This window comes from Protobothrops mucrosquamatus, unplaced genomic scaffold (assembly GCF_001527695.2).
Source record: "Protobothrops mucrosquamatus isolate PMUCROS unplaced genomic scaffold, P.Mucros_1.0 scaffold2136, whole genome shotgun sequence".
In the NCBI taxonomy this organism is placed as follows: Eukaryota; Metazoa; Chordata; class Lepidosauria; order Squamata; family Viperidae; genus Protobothrops; species Protobothrops mucrosquamatus.
In genome coordinates, this window is record NW_015388235.1 from 56,580 (window position 1) to 79,298 (window position 22,719).

Below are 22,719 nucleotides of genomic sequence, written 5' to 3' on the forward strand. Positions count from 1 at the left end.
TTGAAAATACATCGCTTTGCCTCCTTTAATGCAGCCCTATTCTTCTTCTTTCTTCATTTCTGGATCTCAGATACTGATGTGTGACAATTTGGATATCCCTGCCTGTCATCGTCCAAGGCTTTTGTTAGGGAAATGCCAAGGGGAAAAAAGAAAAGAAACAAGTAGCTGTAAACCTTCTAGAAGTCTAAGAATTACTCATCAAAGTGATTCATGGTTTTTCTGCCCTCTTATATGAATACACAATTCACCCAGAAGATAACCTCTTTCACAGGTATTCCCTGAAAGCATAAAACCCTGTTCGTATTTTAAGGCATACATTCCTGATCTCCTACAACAGATCTGCTACAACAACAAAAAATTATTTAGATATGTGAGGATTTCTCTTGTTGTATGTTATCAGAATGACATCACATAATGAAGGAGAGACGTGTTTCTTCTGGCAGAGGCATCAGGCTGCGATTGCTCCAGGTGGGAATGAGACAACTCGCTGCGGGACAACTTGTCATGGGACAATTTAACAATTCAATTGAATTATTTAAAGTAAATAAAAAATATTTTAATTGTTGTCATTCACATTTCATTTTGTCCCTCTCTTTGCATCTTTTCTTTTCTTTTCTTTTTTATTAAAAGTTTTATGAAGATTACAGTATAAACCCCCATACCCACCCCAAAACCCCTCCCTCCCCCTCCCCCACTTCCCAGAGCTGAACACAGGGTTACAAATATAATAATCAAAATCTATCTAGCATTAACCAACTATTAAAATAACCAAGTCCATAATGCGCTTTAACTCCCCTTGAACACAAATGTAAACAAATTAAAATTAAACACAATAATAAACATATTCATAACCTAAATNCTAGTGCTGAGATGGAACCATTCATTAGAATATCTGGTAGAAAACGTGAACACAGCTAGTGGAAGCCTCGCTCCTCTTATATGGCTGAAAAGGTGAGGTAAGAATATGAAGGTAAGATGAGATGGCCAATTCCTGTAGACCATTGTGCAAAGGACTGCTGCCAATACAAGGTAAGCCCCTTCTTGGTGCTGCCCTTTTTATCCTGTTCAGCTATATAAAGCACAGTGATATTTCTCCCTTTCATTCCGTCTGTGTTTGTGTGCATTCAGCTTATGCTGAATTTTATGAGCCTTTAATAAACTCTAGACAACATTTGCAAAACATTTCATCCCACCAATGTGTCTTCAGGTCAACACTTGCCAAGACCAGCTAAAATGACATATGCTGTAGAAGAACTAATAAAATGCTACATAAAACTATTCCTTGAAAATACATTGCTTTGCCTCCTTTAATGCAGCCCTATTCTTCTTCTTTCTTCATTTCTGGATCTCAGATACTGATGTATGCCAATTTGGATATCCCTGCCTGTCATCGTCCAAGGCTTTTGTTAGGGAAATGCCAAGGGGAAAAAAAAAAAGAAACAAGTAGCTGTAAACCTTCTAGAAGTCTAAGAATTACTCATCAAAGTGATTCATGGTTTTCTGCCCTCTTATATGAATACACAATTTACCCAGAAGATAACCTCTTTCACAGGTATTCCCTGAAAGCATAAAACCCTGTTCGTATTTTAAGGCATACATTCCTGATCTCCTACAACAGATCTGCTACAACAACAAAAAAATTATTTAGATATGTGAGGATTTCTCTTGTTGTATGTTATCAGAATGACATCACATAATGAAGGAGAGACGTGTTTCTTCTGGCAGAGGCATCAGGCTGCGATTGCTCCAGGTGGGAATGAGACAACTTGCTGCGGGACAACTTGTCATGGGACAATTTAACAATTCAATTGAATTATTTAAAGTAAATAAAAAATATTTTAATTGTTGTCATTCACATTTCATTTTGTCCCTCTCTTTGCATCTTTTCTTTTCTTTTTTATTAAAAGTTTTATGAAGATTACAGTATAAACCCCCATACCCACCCCAAAACCCCTCCCTCCCCCTCCCCCACTTCCCAGAGCTGAACACAGAGTTACAAATATAATAATCAAAATCTATCTAGCATTAACCAACTATTAAAATAACCAAGTCCATAATGCGCTTTAACTCCCCTTGAACACAAATGTAAACAAATTAAAATTAAACACAATAATAAACATATTCATAACCTAAATATTAGACCACATCTTTTCTTTAATGAGTCTGTGCTACCATTTCTTTGATATTAGTGTAACTCTTGTCCCGCAGTGACTTGTTTCACAATGAGTTGGCCATGGGGAGTTGGCCACAGCAAATTGTCATAGGCCCTGCTCAGTCACCCAAAAGGCTATGCTTTGAAGGAAGACAATGCCTCACAATCGGAGGCCAGTGTGTTTGAGTTCTCTTGAGCAATGCACAGGTTCGGAATTGGGACTCAACATGATGCCACCTTGATGTGGAAGTTCAGGAAAAGGCACCCTTGAAAGAGGATGAAAGTAACGTAAAGGATAACGAAGCATGGTCATCGTTTTTTGTAAAGTTCTATTTCAGGTGAGCAAGGCTGTGAATGTTTCCTGGAATCCCGGCTGCTTTATAAAACAATGATGTGAAGTTCAATTGTTTTATCTACAGAAGAACCTAGCAAAGTCATTTTACTTTATTGAAGATGAAATCTAACTTGGCAGATATTCATTGCTTTGTGGTGTGTATCTTCCGTGTGTGCTTCTTATTAGGAAGTCCAACTGTATCAATAGATCCTTCATCCAGGTGAATAAAGATGCAATTTATGGGATTGTTACATAAAAAACATTCCTCAGTGTACTTGTGAGCCTATTTACATCAAATAATCTTTAAAATTGGTCTCAATCAAAGAAGAACCTAAAAATACATTGATACAACAGAAGACAGTAAGCAATAGGTAACTGATCAATAAGATATACACTGCATGACAAGGCTGAGACTCTTATTTCAATATTATTTTACAGATTGCGCTGCAAAACTGCCTTAATTACACTCAACCCCAGCATCTTCACTATGACTGCAGTTGTTTTCACCCCATTCACGTTTACTACACAAATAAATGGAGGGTTCATTTCCTGAACATTGTACATCATCCAGCCAGATTTGTCCAGATCCTGATGAGAGACAAAATACACAAGCAGAGATATAATGAGTAAATATGTAAATTGTTTCCGAGGCAAGAAAACAAACTGTGTTGACATCATTGTGCTGCAAGATCTGATTTTACACATATGAGGGACTGTTGAGGGAACCATATTCCATTTAGCTGTTCTCTCAGATGTCTAAAATTCCCCTCTAGAACAAAGGCCCAGAGCAAAGATTTCCCTTGCTATTTAAGAGTAGAGCCATGTTTCAAGCCCCCCCCAAATCTCATGCTTTCTGATTTGATGAAAGTTGTGAAGTAGATTACCTGCAGGTGCAGTGAAGGTACTAACAGCCCGATTGAACCCCAGCATTCGGCAAATCACGTTGCCAGAATTCACATCCCAGAGATCATCACAGATGGTGCCCCACTGCCCTTTATGCAGAATCTCCACACGACCACGGTTGTCTTGTCCTACGAGTCTTAGGAAAGCACCGAATCCTGTGGTTGTTTGTGTACGTAATTTCAAAAGACAACAGTAAAGCATTAAGGGTTTGATTGGGCCAAGTATCCATTGAAAAAGAACCTTTCTACTCCAACTATACATTTGTGATTTTCCACATCTAAAGGATGGTTTCAGTATAAACTCTCTTAGAGCATCCTGGGCAAATCTTGCAACTGATGGTCCATACATTTATTTTGGTATTTGTAAATTTTGTTTTTGTTCCTTGATATTGGCTTCTCTACTAGACCTGATGCCCCAGGTGACCGCCTAGTTCACCTGTATGGATAAGCTGCTTTTGGGAAAGAATAACATAACACTTTGTTGGGTCCTAAAGACAACTCCTGGATTAAATGTATAATAAGGATAATGAGCACAAATATCTTTTCTAACAAAGGAATGCACCCTATTACTTGTCTATAAGTCCTGATACAAAGAGTACTATCTCAGTTTTGCCTGCTTTTGGAACAGACGTAGCTGTATGTATTTTTCAATTGTGTTTTTGCTATTTTTATGCTCTTATGCTAGATAAAGAAACCCAGCTCATATGGAGCTCCACACATGCAAAGAAGTTCTACAGTTTGTTGGGAATAATTTACCTGAGATGCCCCTTTCACCTTTAGAACCTTGTGTTCCTGGTGATCCTGGTTTAAGAGAATTAAACAAATGTTGATAAAACATCCAGATAGCTTGTGGGTTCTTTTTTTTAAAAAAAACACCATAAATGAAAACAGAAACAGTACACAATGGAGTGATGAATGAATAAAACAAATGCAACATGGACCAGAAAGATAATATCTGTCCTACGTGTGTACCACACTTCCCAAGTCATATCTATTGCAAGAGTTCTTATAGACCAGTGGTTCCCAAACACTTTGGTTTTAGGACCATTTTTTAAATTTTGCTTTATTTTTTTTTAATTATGGAAGACCCTTGAAAGGTTTAGTTTGTGTAGGTTATACCTATCAATATTTATTAGAAATTAAAGCAGAGAAATTTTAAAATATTTATTTGACTTCATGAACCCCTTGAAAGTGTGTAGTCCTAGAATGGATTTTTGCCTGCAAATCTTTTCTTTGCTGCTACCATAATAGGTGAATTTTCCCCCAAGTGTCTAACAGCAAAATTGGAGAACCAGCATTGAAGAATCTTTACAGTGGCTTTTCATTATAGATCAACCAAACAAGGCATATTGAATAATCCAATAGCTTCAATAAAATGGAATTTATGGAGAGTGGGTTGAGAACAGGACATCTGTCATGAGTGCTCTATAGCAGGGGTGTCAAACGGGCAGCCCGCGGGCTGGATGCCTCATGCACAGGCCATGCCCACCCCAGCTCCGCAAAGGCAAAAAAGTCACGATACATTGCATGACTCAATCGAGTTTGACACCCGTGCTCTATAGAATACTTGCCTGTAATAATTTAAACATTATAAATCCATATTCTACCAAAACAAAATATAAAGTTCATATGCATTTGATTATATGTATGTGCAAAATATTGATATCAGGTTTGCAATTTACCTGTATCTCCCTTACTACCTTTTTGACCCTGATCACCTTTTTGTCCTTGCGGGCCTGAGAGAAGAAAGAAGACTACAGGTTAGAAAGTCTTTGGAAGCTAAAGTTTCAGCAGACTAAAACATGCTATTTGCAGCTCTTTCAGCTGTCAGGTGAGTCATTGTAGACTAAAGATGTCTGTACAAACAGCAGAGACTAGGACTGCCACGAAGAATGAGAGATTGGCATGTAGTCCAGTCCTTTGGAAACTCTCTGGAGAAGAGAAGAACAGGAGATTGTCCACAACCTCTGAATGGCAGCTCCCTGCAAGAGGATTGTAATGCCCTATTGGATTGAGCACCCTGAGACAAACCTTTAAAAAGAACATTAAGCTAGCTACACTTACTTCGTAATCACGTTTGGAGATGATCTACTTAACTATATCATGGATATTAGAGACTTTCAAAATGCCAAGTTTAAATTGAGATCTGGTGAGTTTTACCTTCTTTCTTTGATACAAAGACTTTTTTTTTAGAACTTAAGAGTTTAAAAACACTATATAATTGGCATTCAGGGAAAAAAAAGAATTTTGATTTAAGAAAATTATTAATTAAACTGGAGACCAGAGGAATATGGACTTCAATAATATTATTACAAAAAAAAAAAAAAGCCCATGGTATTTTCTTACCTGGAACTTGACTTGCTGCTCCTTTCTCCCCTTGTTCACCCTTTGGACCACGAGTTCCTGGGGAACCCACATTTCCAACAGCACCTATTAAGCAAATCAAAGGGTGTGATAGCAGAGCAAATGTGAAGGGATAGTTGCATATTGTGTACAAAAAAGGTGTGCTAAAAACCATCCTTTTAACTTGATTAAAAAAAAAGATTACTTAGTAATAGAACAGCTGTCCTGATCATATGCTGTCAAATGACTTCACAACCACTGTATGTAAAAACCATGCCAACCTTAATCATGTAAGCTGAGGCTTCTGGAAGTTGTAGATCAGGAGGTATACAGACTATAGGTAGTCCTTGAATTATGACTGTAATTGAGCCTGGCGGTCATCAAGCAGGTCATCAAGTGACCATGTCCAATTTTACAACTTTTTTTGTGATTAAGCGAACACCACAGTCATTAAATGAACGTGGAAGTTGTTAATTGAACCTATTGTACCTGGATACTATAAGCAAATGCTGGTTTCCAGCAAAAAATCCTAATAAATCCAATTCACATGACTGCAGGACACTGGAAATGGCCATACATGCAGGCCAGTTGCCAAGCACCCCAATGCAATCACATGGCCAAAGGGGGAGCGGCTATCAGAACTTGGAAATCCAGGCTGTAAGTAGCTCTGGGGAGGTCCATTGTAATTTCAAATAGTTGCTAAGCGAGCAGTCATAAGTCAAGGACTGCCTATATTAGGTTATACCGGGCTGCAGTAGATGATTTTGCTCTGTAGGTTTGCACCTTTTGTTCTGCATTACGGACTTGCAGGCAAAATCTGTTCTTACTGTCAATCTCCTGTTGTAAGCAGCTTTGTAACAAAAGGAAATGCAGAGAATGGCCACCGTTTTCTGCCTCATCTTTTGCTGATTCACATCACCACGAATCATTTCTTGCTCATGTCAGCAAGAACAGCTTTTGCCTGCAAATCTATAATATGGAACAGTGCTTAGAATGGACAAGGCCACAGAGACTCAAAATTCATTTTACCATCTTACCATTTGGGAGAAACCCACCGACCAATGTGGAGGAAGGCAAAAACACTTTAATAAATGAGGTAGAAGGAGCTGGTCAATGAAAGAGGAGAAAAAGGGGGAAGAAAGTCTGCAAATAAACTTTTAATGTATACAATCTGATGCCAAATAAGCAAGCTGTAGTCACTTCCTTTTTTAGGAACAGCAATGTAATTACATCTAGCAATTTCAGTCAAGACTTCTCTATATTATGTGTTCTCAGAAGTTAAATTACTTCTAGGAAAAATGTTTAGTAGCTCGTTTTAGTATTTTCTAAGGTATAAGTCCTATTGACCTCTGCATGTTTTATTGCCTAGTAACCGTGCTTTGCTGTGCAGTGCAATCCCATGGATTTTCACTCAAACCTAAGGTCTGTTAAATTCAGCAACATTTACTTCCAGGAAGTGGGTGAGATTATTGTGCTCCTAAACACATCTACAATTGTTGTTGTTAGTTGCGAAGTCGTGTCCGACCCAAGGCGACCCCTTGGACAACGTTCCTCCAGGCCTTCCTGTCCTCTACCATCTTCTGGAGTCCATTTAAGCTCATGCCTACTGCTTCAGTGACTCCATCCAGCCACCTCATTCTCTGTCGTCCCCTTCTTCTATTGCCCTCAATCTTTCCCAGCATTAGGCTCTTCTTTAGTGAGTCCTTCCTTCTCATTAGGTGGCCAAAGTATTTGAGTTTCAACTTCAGGATCTGGCCTTCTAAGGAGCAGTCAGGGGTGATCTCCTCTAGGACTGACCAGTTTGATCACCTTGCAGTCCAGGGGACTCGCAGGAGTCTTCTCCATCACCACATCTGGAGCCCCACAGATGAGCCCCACATCTACAGTATGTAAGAATAAATGCTACTGAACATAAGGAAATTGACTTCTGGTAGGGTTATAGTGTTGGAGAATGTTTGTGTCAGGGTATAGGTGATAAGAAGGTCATTTCAATTGCACTTACACAACATTATTTACCTTTATTTCCTTGTGGTCCAGGAAAACCGTCGTGACCTGGTGGACCTGAAAGAGAAATTAGTATTTCCTTGTCTATACGTCTGAATAGGTTTCTATAAGAGATTCTTTGTGTATTATGAACATGACATATGAAATGATATGTTATATAGAAAATATAGACCAAACAGCATTGGTCGCATTCCTGTATGATTTCTGGTGGGAGTCTTAAGACACAAGGACAAGAAGAATGAATGACCACAAACTTCCAGAAAAGCTCTGCTGTTCCCAGTTCTATTTCACTCCCTATGGAAGATGTGAAATTGGGGCTTTCCTCCACTCCATGTGTTGTAGCTCTCTCCTCCGTTAGACCACCATGTTTTCTTCTTATTTCCCCAACATTAATAAAGAAAACAGGAAGGACCAACTAGTCAAACAGTGTAAAAAAATAGTTAAGATGCCAGTAAGAAAGAAAGGGAGCTGCTAAAATATGGCTGACTGTGGTTTGCTTGTTGTCTGAGTAGTTGCTGTTTGAATTGTAATACTAACCCATAACGTGTTCCAACTATTTACTTCTGAAAATAGTAAATGTCACATAAACAATGAAAGTATATTGAGTACTTGACTATTCTCCTTGATCTAAATATGACATTCAGGATAGCACTTGGTTGCATTCAATTACCTTGTTGGCCTTGATCTCCCTTCTCTCCCTTCTCTCCTGGATCACCAGTTATTCCTCTTGGACCCGTGATTCCTCTTTCACCAGCTTCTCCTTTTGATCCTGGTAAGCCTGTTTAACAAATTAAACACACTAAGTCTGAAAGCAGGAGTTTTCTCATTTGTATAGTCCCCGGTTTGTTTTCAGTTGTAGCCTCATCATAACATGGTAATAACTACTAATTTGCTTAATATCTTCTTCACTTAAGACAATCACATTGCCAGTTAATTAGCTCTTTCTAGTCATGATGAAGCTGTATATTTTGTTTCTGGGTCAACAGGCATTTGAGATCATTTGTCATGTGAATAATGAATTAAGACAGATTTTCTCACTCGGGTGTTTTTACATGATTTAGAATGTAGTCTCCATAACTCACAACTAGAATACCCAACTAGCTAGAGAATTATAAGAAATGAAGGCCATACACCCATCTAGAAGGCACTCAGCTGATAAAGATTGTGCTAATTTAGGTCACAGAAGTGTTTAACTTCAGGCTTTAACAATTACAACACAAGTAATTTGCAACTTTTTTTTAAAAAAAAAAATTAAAGTTACAGCTGTGACCAGGGGGAGTTGAGTTTTGGTTTTAGCTTGGTTGGATGTGGATGAATGAATGAGTATGGAATAGAGGAATAAAGTGTTTGGCAAATGGAGAGCCATATAAATAAGTTACATAAAATGTGTTTGGGGGGGGAGTTTTAATGTAATTTGGAAAAACTGTTAGAAAAAACTATAGGCAAACTTAAAGGAATGAGATTTCAGAAGCAGGAACCACAATTTGATCAAATTCGGTTGGATTTTATGATTTATATTAATAACAATAGACTATAATCTGGAGTACTTATATGTGATACCTTTTCACATGTGTAGTGCCTGACTTAATTTACATTGTAGATTTTTTTTCCTTTTCCTAAAATGCAGACATGTCAAACTCGCGACGTCACATGATGTCGCGTGACGTATCGGAACTTGCTGACAATGGGGTGGGTGCAGTTTCCTCGTGACGCGTCCAGCCTGCGGGCTGGCAGTTTGACATCCCTGCTATAATGTGTCTTGAAATTATGTTAACATAGCTACTTGATATTGTAATAAGAAAAATACTTTTCTCTTTTTAATAATTAGGCATTACTGATTTCAGCTGCAAATATCTAGGAAATGATAGATGGCAGCAAAGAAATATAAGAAACTCTGCCATTTAGTAACAGCCAAAATCTACAACCCAAAAGCTCCGGTAACAAAAACAATAATACATTTCTGGTGGGCACCACGCTATACTGTTTCATCCCAGATTGCAACCCCAGCCCTGAAAAATAGTTGGTACAGCCCAGAGAATCAGGACAATAGATAAGAATATTTGTAATTCAGGGTTGAACTGTTGGTCCTTTCTGAGTTTGGTTGTTTTCTTGCAGACATTTCATTACCCAACTATGTAACATTATCAGTGGCAAGAAGCAGAATAATGAAACGCCTGCAGGCAAACAACCAAGCTCTGAGAGCACCACGAACCTCACAGAATCAAGCCAGTTTATCATTTATCTCTTTCTTTTGTCACAGCACCAGCAGAATTGCATTCCCCTAAGAACAGCCAGGAAGAAAAGATTTCTCTTATTTCAAAATGATAATAACTCATCTTACCATGTGATCCCATCTCCCCCATTTCTCCTTTCATTCCTGGTTCACCTTTTGGTCCGACAGGCCCAAGATTCCCTTTTGATCCCTTTTCACCATTTAGTCCAGATAAACCTGATAGGAAAGAGATTTAATAATTCTTTTTAACTGAGCCACTGTACTCAGTGTCCAATACTGAACACAAGAGACTTAATCTTATTGTAATTTATGCTACAGTAGTAATCTCAGGGCCGATTCACTCCTTGTAATAAACTTTGACTTGCTTTGGTGTGTTGTCATAGTGCCCGGATTTCCACAAAATACTGAGCCATAAATCATGGCTTAACAAACCATGATGGCTGTATTCACACCAAAAGCAAACCTAACTATTAGCATGATGCATGCAGGTTTGTACAATGCTCAAAGACAAAAACCTGATGGCTAGGGTGTTGTTTGAATTAAGCCTTGTAGCTAGTTTATGGTCCAGGGTGCTGATCAAATGAGGGAACTGGCTTAATTCCACATGGTATAATTAAGTAAGCCTGGGTTACAATGGAGAAGACAAATTTTAATGGGCAGAGGGTCACATTTACCATTTACCATGAAGATGGAAAGCTGTAGGAGATAGGGCAGTGACGCAAACAGGTCATGCCATACACATGAGCACCCCTGGATTTACTGATCCAGTTTTATATTTTTTGTGCATATTTTTCTTGCCTAAAATTATAAGAAACGATGACTCAATGAATTCTAACTATAGTTGAGGGAATTTCAGGCATCCTTAAGGAGGAATTGGGGCTGCTCACATTGCATGTTTGGCACTAATCTAATATATAGTAATTTGAGGAATTATGACATCTGGGCACATAATCTCATGAGAAACTTCACATTATCTTTGATAATCTTTCTGTCATCACCCCACTCTCCAAATCTGAATGGTATAGATTGGGAAAATAGACTTCTTTGTGGTGATGGTTGTGCAACTATGAATTAGCACAAGTTGCCTATTCCTTTGAAATATGTGTTACATATTGACTATATTAAAAGATAGAGATAATTGTTCAGCATTTGTAGGTGTTACAAAATCATATATCTCTACATACAGTATCTGTCTGTCTGTCTGTCTGTCTGTCTGTCTGTCTGTCTGTCTGTCTGTCTGTCTATCTATCTATCTATCTATCTATCTATCTATCTATCTATCAATCAAATGATATATTGCTATTTCTGTCTTTGTCATCTACTGTAAGTATAAAATGTCATCAAACAATGGGAAGGACTTGATAAGTAGATAAAAATACTAAATCCTGTCTAAATATCTCACTGACTGTGCTACCATCCATAGTAATAATGTGGCTAAATTGCTTTAATTTCATTTCAGCAAAATGGCCTTGCTGGTTTTATTTCAGTCTTAACATTTGAAAATAGAGTTGCTCAAGTTATATGCATTTAGATCAACCTTTCCAAGCCTTGATATGGTCTATAAACAGAATTGTTGGAAGATATTGTCCCAGGATATGTAGGGTTTGAAGGTTGAAAAGACCAAGTTAGACATTTGGAGGATGGGAATCATAACTTTGGAAGACAAAAGGACTTTCAAGTTTGGATTACATGTTTATCTCTGACTAGAAATAAATCTGGGAACCAGGGGCAGCCCAAGACATTTTGTTCTATGAACTGGAGTAGAATATGGTTCCTGTGCATTGTAACCAAGACTTACCAATGTTTTCCCCAGGTCTACCAAGTAAGAAGATCTTGAAAGGCCCTATCCTAATTCCTGCTGTAAAAATACATTGATAATATAATAAATAATTAACCGTATGTTCCTTTTTCATAAGACTGAAAACTAGACTCCTCAGTCACCATCATTTTGCTTTGGAATTTCTCTGAACTTCAGTCCACAACTGAAACAAATGCTGGACTGGACTTCTGACCAGTGAAGTCATCAAGGACCTATGCAACAGCAGTAATATTTAAGGATCTCCCAGGAGAATCACTTTAAGAAAAAATGTTTAAAGGGGCAAATCCAGCCACCAGCCTGAAATAGATCACCTGGTAGGCCTTGCTGTCCTTTTGTCCCTTCTGGTCCCATGGCTCCTATAATCAAAATATAGAGAAAAATAAAAATAAATGCAAAACAAGAATTGGCAACGCAATGAAACTTTACTTGAATTTCAGCATCTGATTACTTTATTACCTGTATCACCTTTCTCTCCTGGGGAACCAGGATATCCTTGTATTCCTGGAACTCCTAAAACATACACAGCACACATTAAAATGCAATCTTATTACCTGTATATACTAGGGATTAAGTATCACGGAACTCAGAAGGATTTGCAGTTTAGCAGAAACATATATATATATATAGGTAGTCCTCAACTTAAAACCATCTCAGTTTTGAGATCTGAAATAAACCATAGATGGGCCACATTTAAGAGAGATTTTGAATTTGGTTTAGAAATGATATATGAGTCTTAACAGAATAAATTCATCAATGGAGAACATCAAAATGTTTGGCAACAGTCTGAGAAAAGAGACAAAGGACCTTTCCTTTCTTATTATTTTAAGGTCCAAGGAGTGGGTTCCTCAGTCTACCCTCCTTTGATATGAGAATAAATTCATGGTAAAATGTGCTACATTCTTTCACAATGGATAGGCCCTCTTACACACAAGGCTATAAATATTCCATAGATATAGAGAACTTGCTATAACGTACAGTACCCCACTGGTGTACAATAGTCTACATTAGGCAATAACTGGTTCCAATGAAAATTAATCTCTTCCCACCACTCCAGAAGACCAATAATGTATTTTTCCCTTCCCCCAATGCCTGCTTTGTAGTCTAACAAAAGTACATTCCTCTTGAGCAGACATCTCAAACACAAGGCCTGGGGGCCGGATGCGGCCCGTGAAGTGGTTTCATGTGGCCCATGAAGCCATCCTGGAAACAGTGAGGGAACGGCCCCCGCTGCCTTGGTCCTGGCCCAGGCCGGCCGGGAGCCAATGTACAATTTTGTGGTGGCCATCTATGCTGAAACGCATTCCGTCTTAGCTCCACAAGACTGTCTGGAAACAGCGAGGAACCAGCCCCTGCTGCATCACCCCCGCCCTCTGGGTGCATGCTGGGGAGGTGTCACCCTTTGTGAGGAATGAAGAAATGCACCATCGCCTGGAAGTGGCCAGCAAATGGCCCTCGCCTACTTCACATATCCAGCTTGATGGGCTCCAGGGGAGGGGTTTCAGCAGGCAGTGAGGCTCCTCCAGTGGACCATGCCTTGGCACTTGCCCTGGTCCCACCCCCTTCTGCCAGAGACCCTCAGATCTATCCCACTCATGCCCAGGCCCCCACAGACACCCTTGACGCAAACGATGTAGAGCTGGCCATGCCCACCCAATAGGCTACACCCACTCTGTCCACACCCACCCAGTAGGCCACACCCACCCTGGCCACACCCACCCAGCCCCCTGAGGGCAACCGCAATGCTGATGCGGCCCTCAGTGAAATTGAGTTTGACACCCCTGCTCTTGAGTTTCCATTGAGGCATCTTCCTGAAAAAAAGGAGCAAAGATGCTTAAGGGTTTGAGGTGGGCTCATGGCCTGAGCACCAAGATCTAGCGTGATGTCCTTCAGGAAGAAACCCAGGAATAGCCAAAAGAAATTAAATGGTTCATATGGAATGGATAGCATCCCTCTTGACTTCACAGCATAGAGGTTCAGACTGCAGCTCAAGAATTACCAGGTTCTCCTTTCGGTCCAGAAAGTCCTATCCCTGAAAGAAAGAAAAAGGAAAGGAGAACCCACTCAGTTTAAAAATCAGAAATTCATTAATATCACCACCTCACCCCTCAGCCCCCTGCTTGAAGATAGGGGTTGTGGTTTTATTTGCTTACCATTTGTTCCAGGGTCTCCTTTGATTCCTGTTAAACCAACGTCTCCTTTTTCACCTTTATGTCCTGAAAGATGCCCCAAATATGGATTTATAGCAGATTTTATATGATATATATATACTTGCCATAAATGATTCAAGCTCAAACCTTGAATCTGCCATTTAATAAAAATCACACATTGGCCACAATTTTAGTGGCCATTTCATTTCACACTGACCGCACTTCAGCAACGAAACAGGTATTCGTTATTTTAATGACTCTATAGAGGTCAGATCTGACTATGTTTGCAACTTGCAGTGACAATTCATGGTGTAAGCTTAGGCTATTATGAATTTAGCTTAGGGAGCCATTTTGTTAGGTCTAAGCCACATGACCATTCCTGACTTCATATCCTACTCAGGAAGACAGCTAAGGAAGCGGGACATGAATAGGCACATAGCTTATTAATAGAACAGGGTCGTTATGTCTGCACTGGGTCAGTGCTATAAATTCAAAACTGACTATTTGAAAATGTGACTTTTACTTACCTTGGTCACCTTGTCTTCCTGGAATTCCCCTTTCTCCTTTGGGACCTGAATATGAAGAAAAGAAGATTCTTATTTTCACGGTCTTCTTAGTTGCTGCTATTGCACACACACACACACACACACACACACACACACAAAATCATAAATCAGCAGCAGAGACCAGTCTAAAGGGCCACTAAAATTATATGTTAATATAACAGGCACATGGATTCATTTGTAAAAGTATTTTCATGGCTGGAGAAGTGAATTGTGGGTAAAATTTCAGAGACCATGTGTTTTTAGGATGAAGGGAATTTATAGCCGTTGTCCCTAATCTTCCTCCTTGTATTCATCTGGCAGAAGATCTGAAGTGCCTACATGTATGCAAATTGTCTCTCTTAGACTTTCTATATATAATAATGGAATCCATCTATCCAAGTCTCCAAGTATCCCACCCAGCCTATTTGCATCAGGGATAGGTGAATCTGTCAGTTCTGATTGCTTTCTGCATCTAACATTTTCATTCCTTACATTTGTTCTATCTGATTTCTGCATCAAGCTGCTTTTTTCTTTCTTTTTTAATCCACAAAAAAATTCATGTGCGTTTTCTTGCACATTTCTCCCAGAATGTACATTTCGTTTAAGAGAGATATTTTTGGAAGCTGAATTTCCTTAATGTGATTTCTTTAATTTTCTTAATTGCCTTTTTTTCATTATTTCCATTAACCTACCCATTTTTGAATACGGTTTTTTTTTAAAACTTGCTGTATATTCCAGCACTGCAAATTGAATAATGGGATTATTTCTCCTGTTCCTTTTACAAATGTACAGATTACTACTGATTGCTTTGGATACATCCACTAATGGTGTTCAACAGGCACATTTTCACACATTTCTGTTGAATCCGGTAAGACAAAAATGAACAATTTAGTAACCATGCTTCAAATGAATGCTGTAGAAGTGTAGACCAGCTGGTCTTGTCTACTTTGCTTGCTAGAATTCAGATATGTATGGCATTTGCCTGTTTGTAGAATATCATGTAATTTTAGTCACTTTCAGATATTTTACAAGAATTAAGTTGGACCCAATAAAGGAAAATATTTGTAGTTCAGGGTTGAAATGAAGGGTCCTTGATGCTCTCTGAGCTTGCCTTAGTTTACCTAGTTCGGATAATGAAACCTCTGCAAAAAAACAAGCAAGCTCAGAGAGCACCAAGGACCCTTCAATTAAGTTGGAGCAATAAAAGAAAGAATAGAAAGTGATTAGAAGGTACTACTATATTTACCCACCAGGAGGTCCTGCAGTTCCTTGAGTCATGTTGCTTTTAATTTGGTCTGAAAAAGATATTGACATCTGTTGGAAATAGCATAAGTCTGTAACTAAAATCAATCAGTTTTCGCACACTTATTAAACAAGCTACACAGCTACTCCAGATGTAAACCATATTTTAACATTTCTCCAGTTACAGTTTTCAACATTCCCATAGTGTTTATGACCTCCTTTTCTTCATTTTTTTTTTCATGGATTACAGTACAGTACAAACATTTATAGCATTTGTTTGAATCCCACTCTTAGAAATATCAGTATCATTCCCCTGCAAACAATTAATTATTCCTTTCAAATTTCCTTATTTCAGTTTCATTCCAAACATTCCATCACTTTATTTGTCATGACATTTCCAAGGTGTACAGAAGGCCCTTCTTGGGTATTTATAGTCAGATCAAGAGATTTCCACCCAAATATCACAGTAAATATTGCAGACTCCATTAGGTTCAACATCTCTCAACAAGGTACAAGTCTACATGAAGAAGAAACAAATGTACTAATGAAATACAAACAAGTAGGAATATAATCAATGTAAGAAGCATTTTCTGCTCTTTGCTAAGGTGATTGAAAGGGCTGGTATCCAATCCTGAACAGTAGTACTGGGCTAGTGCATGTTAATATGATTATTCTGGTGACCTTGTAGAGTTGTGGGTGACAGCAGTAGTAATAGGTGTGCTTCAAACAGTTTTCTGACTTTACCAATTTAATCCAACCAAGATCATAATCCAAAAAAAAAAAAAAAGCCCCAGATCAATGATACATCTGTCAGCCTGGTAAAACAGACAGGAAACATAATCAGATAATCTAATTCTATTTATTGTAAAGGTGCACAATCTCAAGGTACAATTCTGCTGTTTTCTCCTTTACAGCCAGAGAAACTAAAACTATGGAGGATCCCTTCTGAGTCTCTTGCCCCACCCACTATCCAGCTGTAGGCTACTCTGCAGTGGTGGGATTCAAATATGTGAACAACCGGTTCTCTGTGTGGATGCCTCTTCCGGAAGTCTATTCTGGGCCTGAGCAACAAAAAAATAGCTACTGGTTCTGCCAAACTGGTGTGAACTGGCTTAATCCCACCACTACTATTCTGTCTCCTATCCCAAGACAGCGTCTCCTTGTTCCATCTCCCAAGGTCTTTTCCACATATCAAGTGGTGGGATTCAGCCAGTTCGCACCAGTTCGGTAGAACTGGTAACTATTTTTTTTGTTGCCCAAGCCCAGTATGGACTTCCGGAAGCAGCATCCACGCAGAGAACCGGTTGTTCACATATTTGAATCCCACCACTGCACATACCATTACAACATTATAGCCCCTACACTAAACTGATGAAAGCACCAGATTGGATCCTTCCTTCCTTCCTTCCTTCCTTCCTTCCTTCCTTCCTTCTTTCCTTCCTACCTTCCTTCCTTCCCTCCCTCCCTCCCTCCCTCCATCCCTCCCTCCATCCATCCATCCATCCATCCATCCATCCCCCTATAGATTATATCATAATATGTACAAAGACAGGTACAACATGATCACTAGCAAAGGATACATATTTTTATATATTCATTTTGGGTCATCTTCTGCATAAATTGGGAGTATTGGAAAGCTCTTAATCAGAAACCTTTGAGACTAAGATAATCTGTACATTTGCTTCCCAGAAAAAAGTTTATACATAATTTATTTTTAATGGCTTAATGGAGCAAGTTTAACTTTTTATATTCAAGCTCTTGTCCATGAACTCTTGCAAAGGAGCAAAAAAAAGACTATGAGCAGAAATGCCCCCAGAATTATAAATGTGGCATTTGAACTAAGAAATCCATTCCATTTTGTATACAGCATTCAAAATGCTTAATATGCACAATAGAAAGATGGATAAAACAAAATAAAACTGCATTCAGATTAGCTGAAGCTAGGACGTACCTGTAATGTTTGCCACTTCCCATTGCAGATGTTGGTTGCTCAGTTTGATTACATGAATTTCTTTTTTAAAACTGTGGATCCAGTGTCCTTGATCACTCTGAGCATTGACTCCAAAAAGGATCTCATTCTCCATGGTGCCATTAGCAAGATGATTCACTAGTTTTTCTGGTCTGCCTTCTTTCATGTTATTTATAATTTTGTGCAACATGTAGACTGAGAAAAATGAACAGAAAGTAATGAAGTAGCCAGAGTTAATTCACCATTATCCAACTGTGCTAATTTTCTAAGTTAATTTTCATTTTTTTTAGATAGGAGAATATAAAATTAGGTGAAGAACTTTCCTGTTTTAACCAAAGCCTATAACTTGTCAGGAAGCCTTGTTCTAATGCCTTAAATGCTTTCTAGAAGTTGTATAAATAATCACAATTTGTCCTTCTACTCCATACCCGGCCAAATCACTGATCTATTGCTATTGTTAATGTCATATAAAACACACTAAACCAATTTTTGTAGTAGGATCCTACTGACTGTCACATTTCTACGTGTGAAAGATACAGAATAATTCAGATTCAATTAGCACCTTGCCTTTTCAATATTCATGTTTTATTATTTTACTTTAATGGTTAATTTTACAAATAGGTAACTATTTGTTACTTCAAAGTTAGTGCTTGAAGGAAATATATTGCTTTATGCAACACAATTTAATCTGATGCTAAAAATGGGAACAGTGGTATTGCCAAAGCAAGAAAACATTAACTATGGATGTTCTCTTTGGATATATCCAAAGGGACAGGGCTGGCCAAGGACTTCACTTATTGGGATATGTGTTCTCTCATGTTTCTTCTGATTAGACAATATCATCAGCACAGTGGACATGAGTTTGGGCAGACTTGGGGAGACAGTGGAAAACAGGGGTGCCTGGCATGCTGTGGTCCACGGAATTGCAAAGAGTCAGACACAACTTAGCAACTGAACAACAACAGAAATATTTCTTCAAAGAAATTGAGTGGAACTGGAAGATCTTCCAATCTGGTGATCACTGCAACGTTAGAGGGCAACCTGTACCTATGATTGAATTAGCCTCACCAGCAGACCTTCCATGCTCTTCTTTAAATGCAATTTAAATGCGCTGAAAGCTTGTTTCATGTTCTAGCACATGTTCTCTACACCGAAAAGAAGTAGGGTAACATTTGAAGGATGATGATCACAAGAGCATGACCAATGATTTTTTACCCACCAGCAGTTCCAGCCCTTAAGATATACCGATGCTCATATTGGAGGCACCTTTGTTATCAGCCATATGCTATCATTGGATTAGTTTATATAGTACCTTCACTGATGATGGAATAGCCACAAGGTCATGGCTTCCTCTACCTGCTGCATCCAATATAAATATTCCTGGCTTCAGCTGTGGACCATTAAATACCAAGAAAGCAAGTGATGCAGATGTGGAATGCAGCTCATCATTATTAGCCAGAAAACTAAGAACATTTATAAGACCCCCAAAGCCAATTTGCTGCCTTTGACCTTTGCAGTCTTACAAGAGACTTTAATCTTGACCTATAATCCCCATATTTACTCTCTCTCCCTCTCNAAAAAAAATGTAAGTTTAAAATAAAAATGGAGAAAAACTATGTAGTTACTAGAAGTAGAAAACCTGGTGTCACATGAACAATCAATCAACAAACTAACCAATCAAAAGAAAAGTGATGGTACCATATTTTTTGTCCAAATGTGCCCCACAATTTATCAGCTAAAGACTCAGGGGATGCTTGGAGTAAAGTGGCATTTTTAGCTTCTTCTGTCCCCAGAATATGTCTGCAATTTAATCTGGACTTCAGAATGATTTCCTATGGTTATTGCTACTGTTCTTTTAAAACTCAATATTTTGTGGCAATATAAAAAGCATTGTAAAGAGCTACCCAGATTGTGATGAGAAAACTCAGGATGACTAATCAGACCCGTATGTGACTGAAGACAAAAGCATCTGGAAAACAGGTTGGGAAGCTAAAGGTCTGAAGGTTATTTATTGAATGCTGGGAAATCATCTTTGGCACTGTTTTTATTTTTCAGGTACCGGTTAGAAATGCTGTCACTTTTTTTTTGAACTTTTCAGGATGGGTGGGCTCTCTGACCTTTAATAACTCTATATTCTTTCCAGATCATTAAAAACAGTGGAACAAAAACCCTCATGAGCTGAAATACAGCAATCAAAGAGGGCACCCCAAAATATCTGGCTGCTTGGAGGGACATAATATGATATCCCTTACCACCAGCTGTGACTTTCACACAACATACAGTACATTGAACTGCTATTTCAATGCTGCTAATCCAACGCACCAGGTTAGCTAAGGATTTCACTCAATTAGATTTAGCAATATCAGTGGTATGAGAACAGTTTTTCATCTTTTGATTTAAAAAAATAAATTACATTTAATATAGGTTACCTTCATAGGCCAACAGTCCCATGCCTCCCGTGAGCATAACCAAATATATTATTAGTACAGACCAAATACAGCATCTGCAAGTCTTTTTCTCTTTCTTTGGTTCTAAAATTTTGGGGAAAACAAAATATACAGAGTAATATAAGTCCATCATTTGGCTCTACAAGTGACTGAAACTACCATTACTGGTCAAATAATGATATTGACCCTAATCCTCTACACAAAGTTTTATAAAACATGGATCCTATTGAGCAGCATGATTTAAACAGGTTATTCTTTATTAATATGTTTAACAGAGGGTAAATTGTTTAATTTCTAGACAAAAGTCTCTGTAGGTATAATCTATGCAAGCTTATTTGGAAGTATATTTGATTACTAAGGTCATTCAAATTTCTAAACACTTCTGCTGAGAATTACAATCAACAAATAACAGTCTCCCAAGAATTCACATCTCAGTACTAATTTTCATTATCTTTTACTATAAAAGTTTTGTAACTCAGTGATATAAAAGTCAATCAATAAAAAATAAAACAAACTAAGCAATATAATTTGGCTTCTTAATGCATTTGGATGTAACCTGTGATAACAGCCAGCTTAATAAATCGTGAAAAATCTTACAAACTTGCTATAGGGGCACGCTGACAATTCTGAGGAAATGGATTCTTACACCAATGTCCACTTAGAAAGTCATACGGACACAATCTCACTGCTTTTTTATAAAGGGACAAGAAGCCCAACCAATAACATTTGTGTGTATTCCCTCACAAAACTCTTCCTTTTTCCTAGTCACTACAAACAGTTGTAATGAAAACCTTGCCTATGGAAAAATAGCACTTAATGTGCCATAGCACATCCTGAAATGCAACTTTAAATTGGTGTGTGTGTGTGTGTTGTGTGTGTGTTTGTGTGTTTGTGTGTATTATGGAGTTCTGATTTCTCTAAGAGTATCTTTTTAGCAAAAGCATATTTAATTTATCTCTTTTCTCAGTGAACTATACAAAACTGAAAAGATAAAAATATTCTTAATTTGGATTTGATTCCAGTGATTCCATGTATGAAATTTTCTTGTCAACTTGGTGTCCATGGTGTATATGGATGTCAAAAAAAGTCAAATTGGTGGTTGCAATTATGCAACTGAAGCCCCAACGCAATGTACATGCACATACACCGCATCAAAGGGACGATGGACGGGGCCATGTACCATCAAATCTTGCATGAGAACCTCCTTCCCTCAGCCAGGGCATTGAAAATTGATCATGGATGGGTATTCCAGCATGGCAATGACCCAAAACACAGGTAACAAAAGAGTGGCTCAAGAAGAAGTACATTAAGGTCCTGGAATGGCCTAGCCAGTCTCCAGACCTTAATCCCATAAAAAAAATCTGTGGAAGGAGCTGAAGGTTCGAGCTGCCAAACATCAGCCTCAAAACCCTAATGACTTTGAGAGGATCTGCAAAGAGGAGTGGGACAAAATCCTTCCTGAGATGTGTGCAAACCTGGTGGCCAACTACAAGAAAAGTCTGACCTCTGTGATAGGCCAACAAGGGTTTTGCCACCAAGTACTGTTTTGCGAAGGAGTCAAATACTTACTTCACTCATTAAAATCCAAATCAATTTATAACTTTTTGGAAATGCGTTTTTCTGGATGTTTTTGTTGTTATGCTGTCTCTCACTATTACCATAAACCTACCATTAAAATTATAGACTGATCATTTCTTTGTCAGTGGGCAAATGTACAAAATCGGCATGGGATCAAATAATTTTTCCCCTCGCTGTATACAGGTGTTGGCATAGACTTAAACCAGTATATTCCCATCACACATATGTCCTGAAAAACAAATTTAGGATTGTAGTCTTGGTCATGAAATTCCATGGCACCCTTCCATATTTTTATGTCACTGCCATAAAATAATGCCATTTAATGCAATAACAAATTAATTCCATTCATAAAAGACAAATTCTCACTAATCAATCACTTATAAATTGTCTTAGATATTTTGATCAAAGTATAGATGATAATCAAATAGTACTTTACCACTAATTTCAAATGATGTGAGTCCAGTTGGTCCAAAATTCATCTTCTCTGAAAATGAGAATATTTTAGGGTCTTTGAATTCATCATCAGTGAAGCTATTTAAGTTGTCCATGATCAAAGTTTTACTGTAAACTGCAATCCTACCAGGGTAAATTTACTAATTTTATCTTCTGGAAATACATCTTATTACAAGAACACTTGCCATTGGTTGGATTTTATTTTTACTACACTTGCAAAAAAAGAAAAAAAAAATCCCTAGCAGAGTACCTTTGGTACTTCCCCAAAAACATCTAAGTATGAGCTGGTGTGAAAGAGCCTGTGGCATAGAGGACTAATGCTTCTGCTTAACATGCAGACAGCCCAGGTTCGAATCTCGGAAGGGTATGTCTGACTGATGAAAACCAAACAAGGTTAGAAATAGCTATCTCAGTACTCCCTTAATTCTTTGTTAGCATTTCAAATTTTGAAAAACATATATGATGTCGCAGTTAAGCGACTGCTGCCTGTGGATGGCTTTGGATTAAGCTGATGCAGGCAAAAGACTTTTCTCTCTCCCATATTTAGGCTG

The 22,719-nt window shown here is 38.2% G+C and overlaps 1 protein-coding gene across 1 annotated transcript; it reads right to left on the bottom strand.

The window, feature by feature from the left end:
• Positions 1-2,261: 2,261 nt before the first annotated feature.
• On the bottom strand, positions 2,262-22,313 carry LOC107294866 (macrophage receptor MARCO). Its single transcript, XM_015824132.2, has 17 exons — positions 22,152-22,313; positions 20,120-20,221; positions 17,673-17,885; positions 15,730-15,774; positions 14,462-14,506; positions 13,938-14,000; positions 13,784-13,816; positions 12,244-12,297; positions 12,099-12,143; positions 10,077-10,184; positions 8,406-8,513; positions 7,748-7,792; positions 5,735-5,818; positions 5,071-5,124; positions 4,145-4,189; positions 3,371-3,544; positions 2,262-3,074 (listed from the first exon to the last, which is right to left on the bottom strand). Exons 1-17 carry the CDS (start codon positions 22,261-22,263, stop codon positions 2,944-2,946), a joined length of 1,461 nt encoding a protein of 486 aa, XP_015679618.2. The 5' UTR covers positions 22,264-22,313; the 3' UTR covers positions 2,262-2,943.
• Positions 22,314-22,719: the final 406 nt, after the last annotated feature.

Coding starts and splice junctions, on each gene's coding strand:
- LOC107294866 (XM_015824132.2), bottom strand. CDS start 22,263: ATGGACAACTTAAATAGCTTCACTGATGATGAATTCAAAGACCCTAAA. Junction 7,793..8,405: donor GGGAGATCAAGGCCAACAAG/GTAATTGAATGC, acceptor TTTCTCTTTCAG/GTCCACCAGGTCACGACGGT. Junction 3,545..4,144: donor AGGTGAAAGGGGCATCTCAG/GTAAATTATTCC, acceptor AAACAACCACAG/GATTCGGTGCTTTCCTAAGA.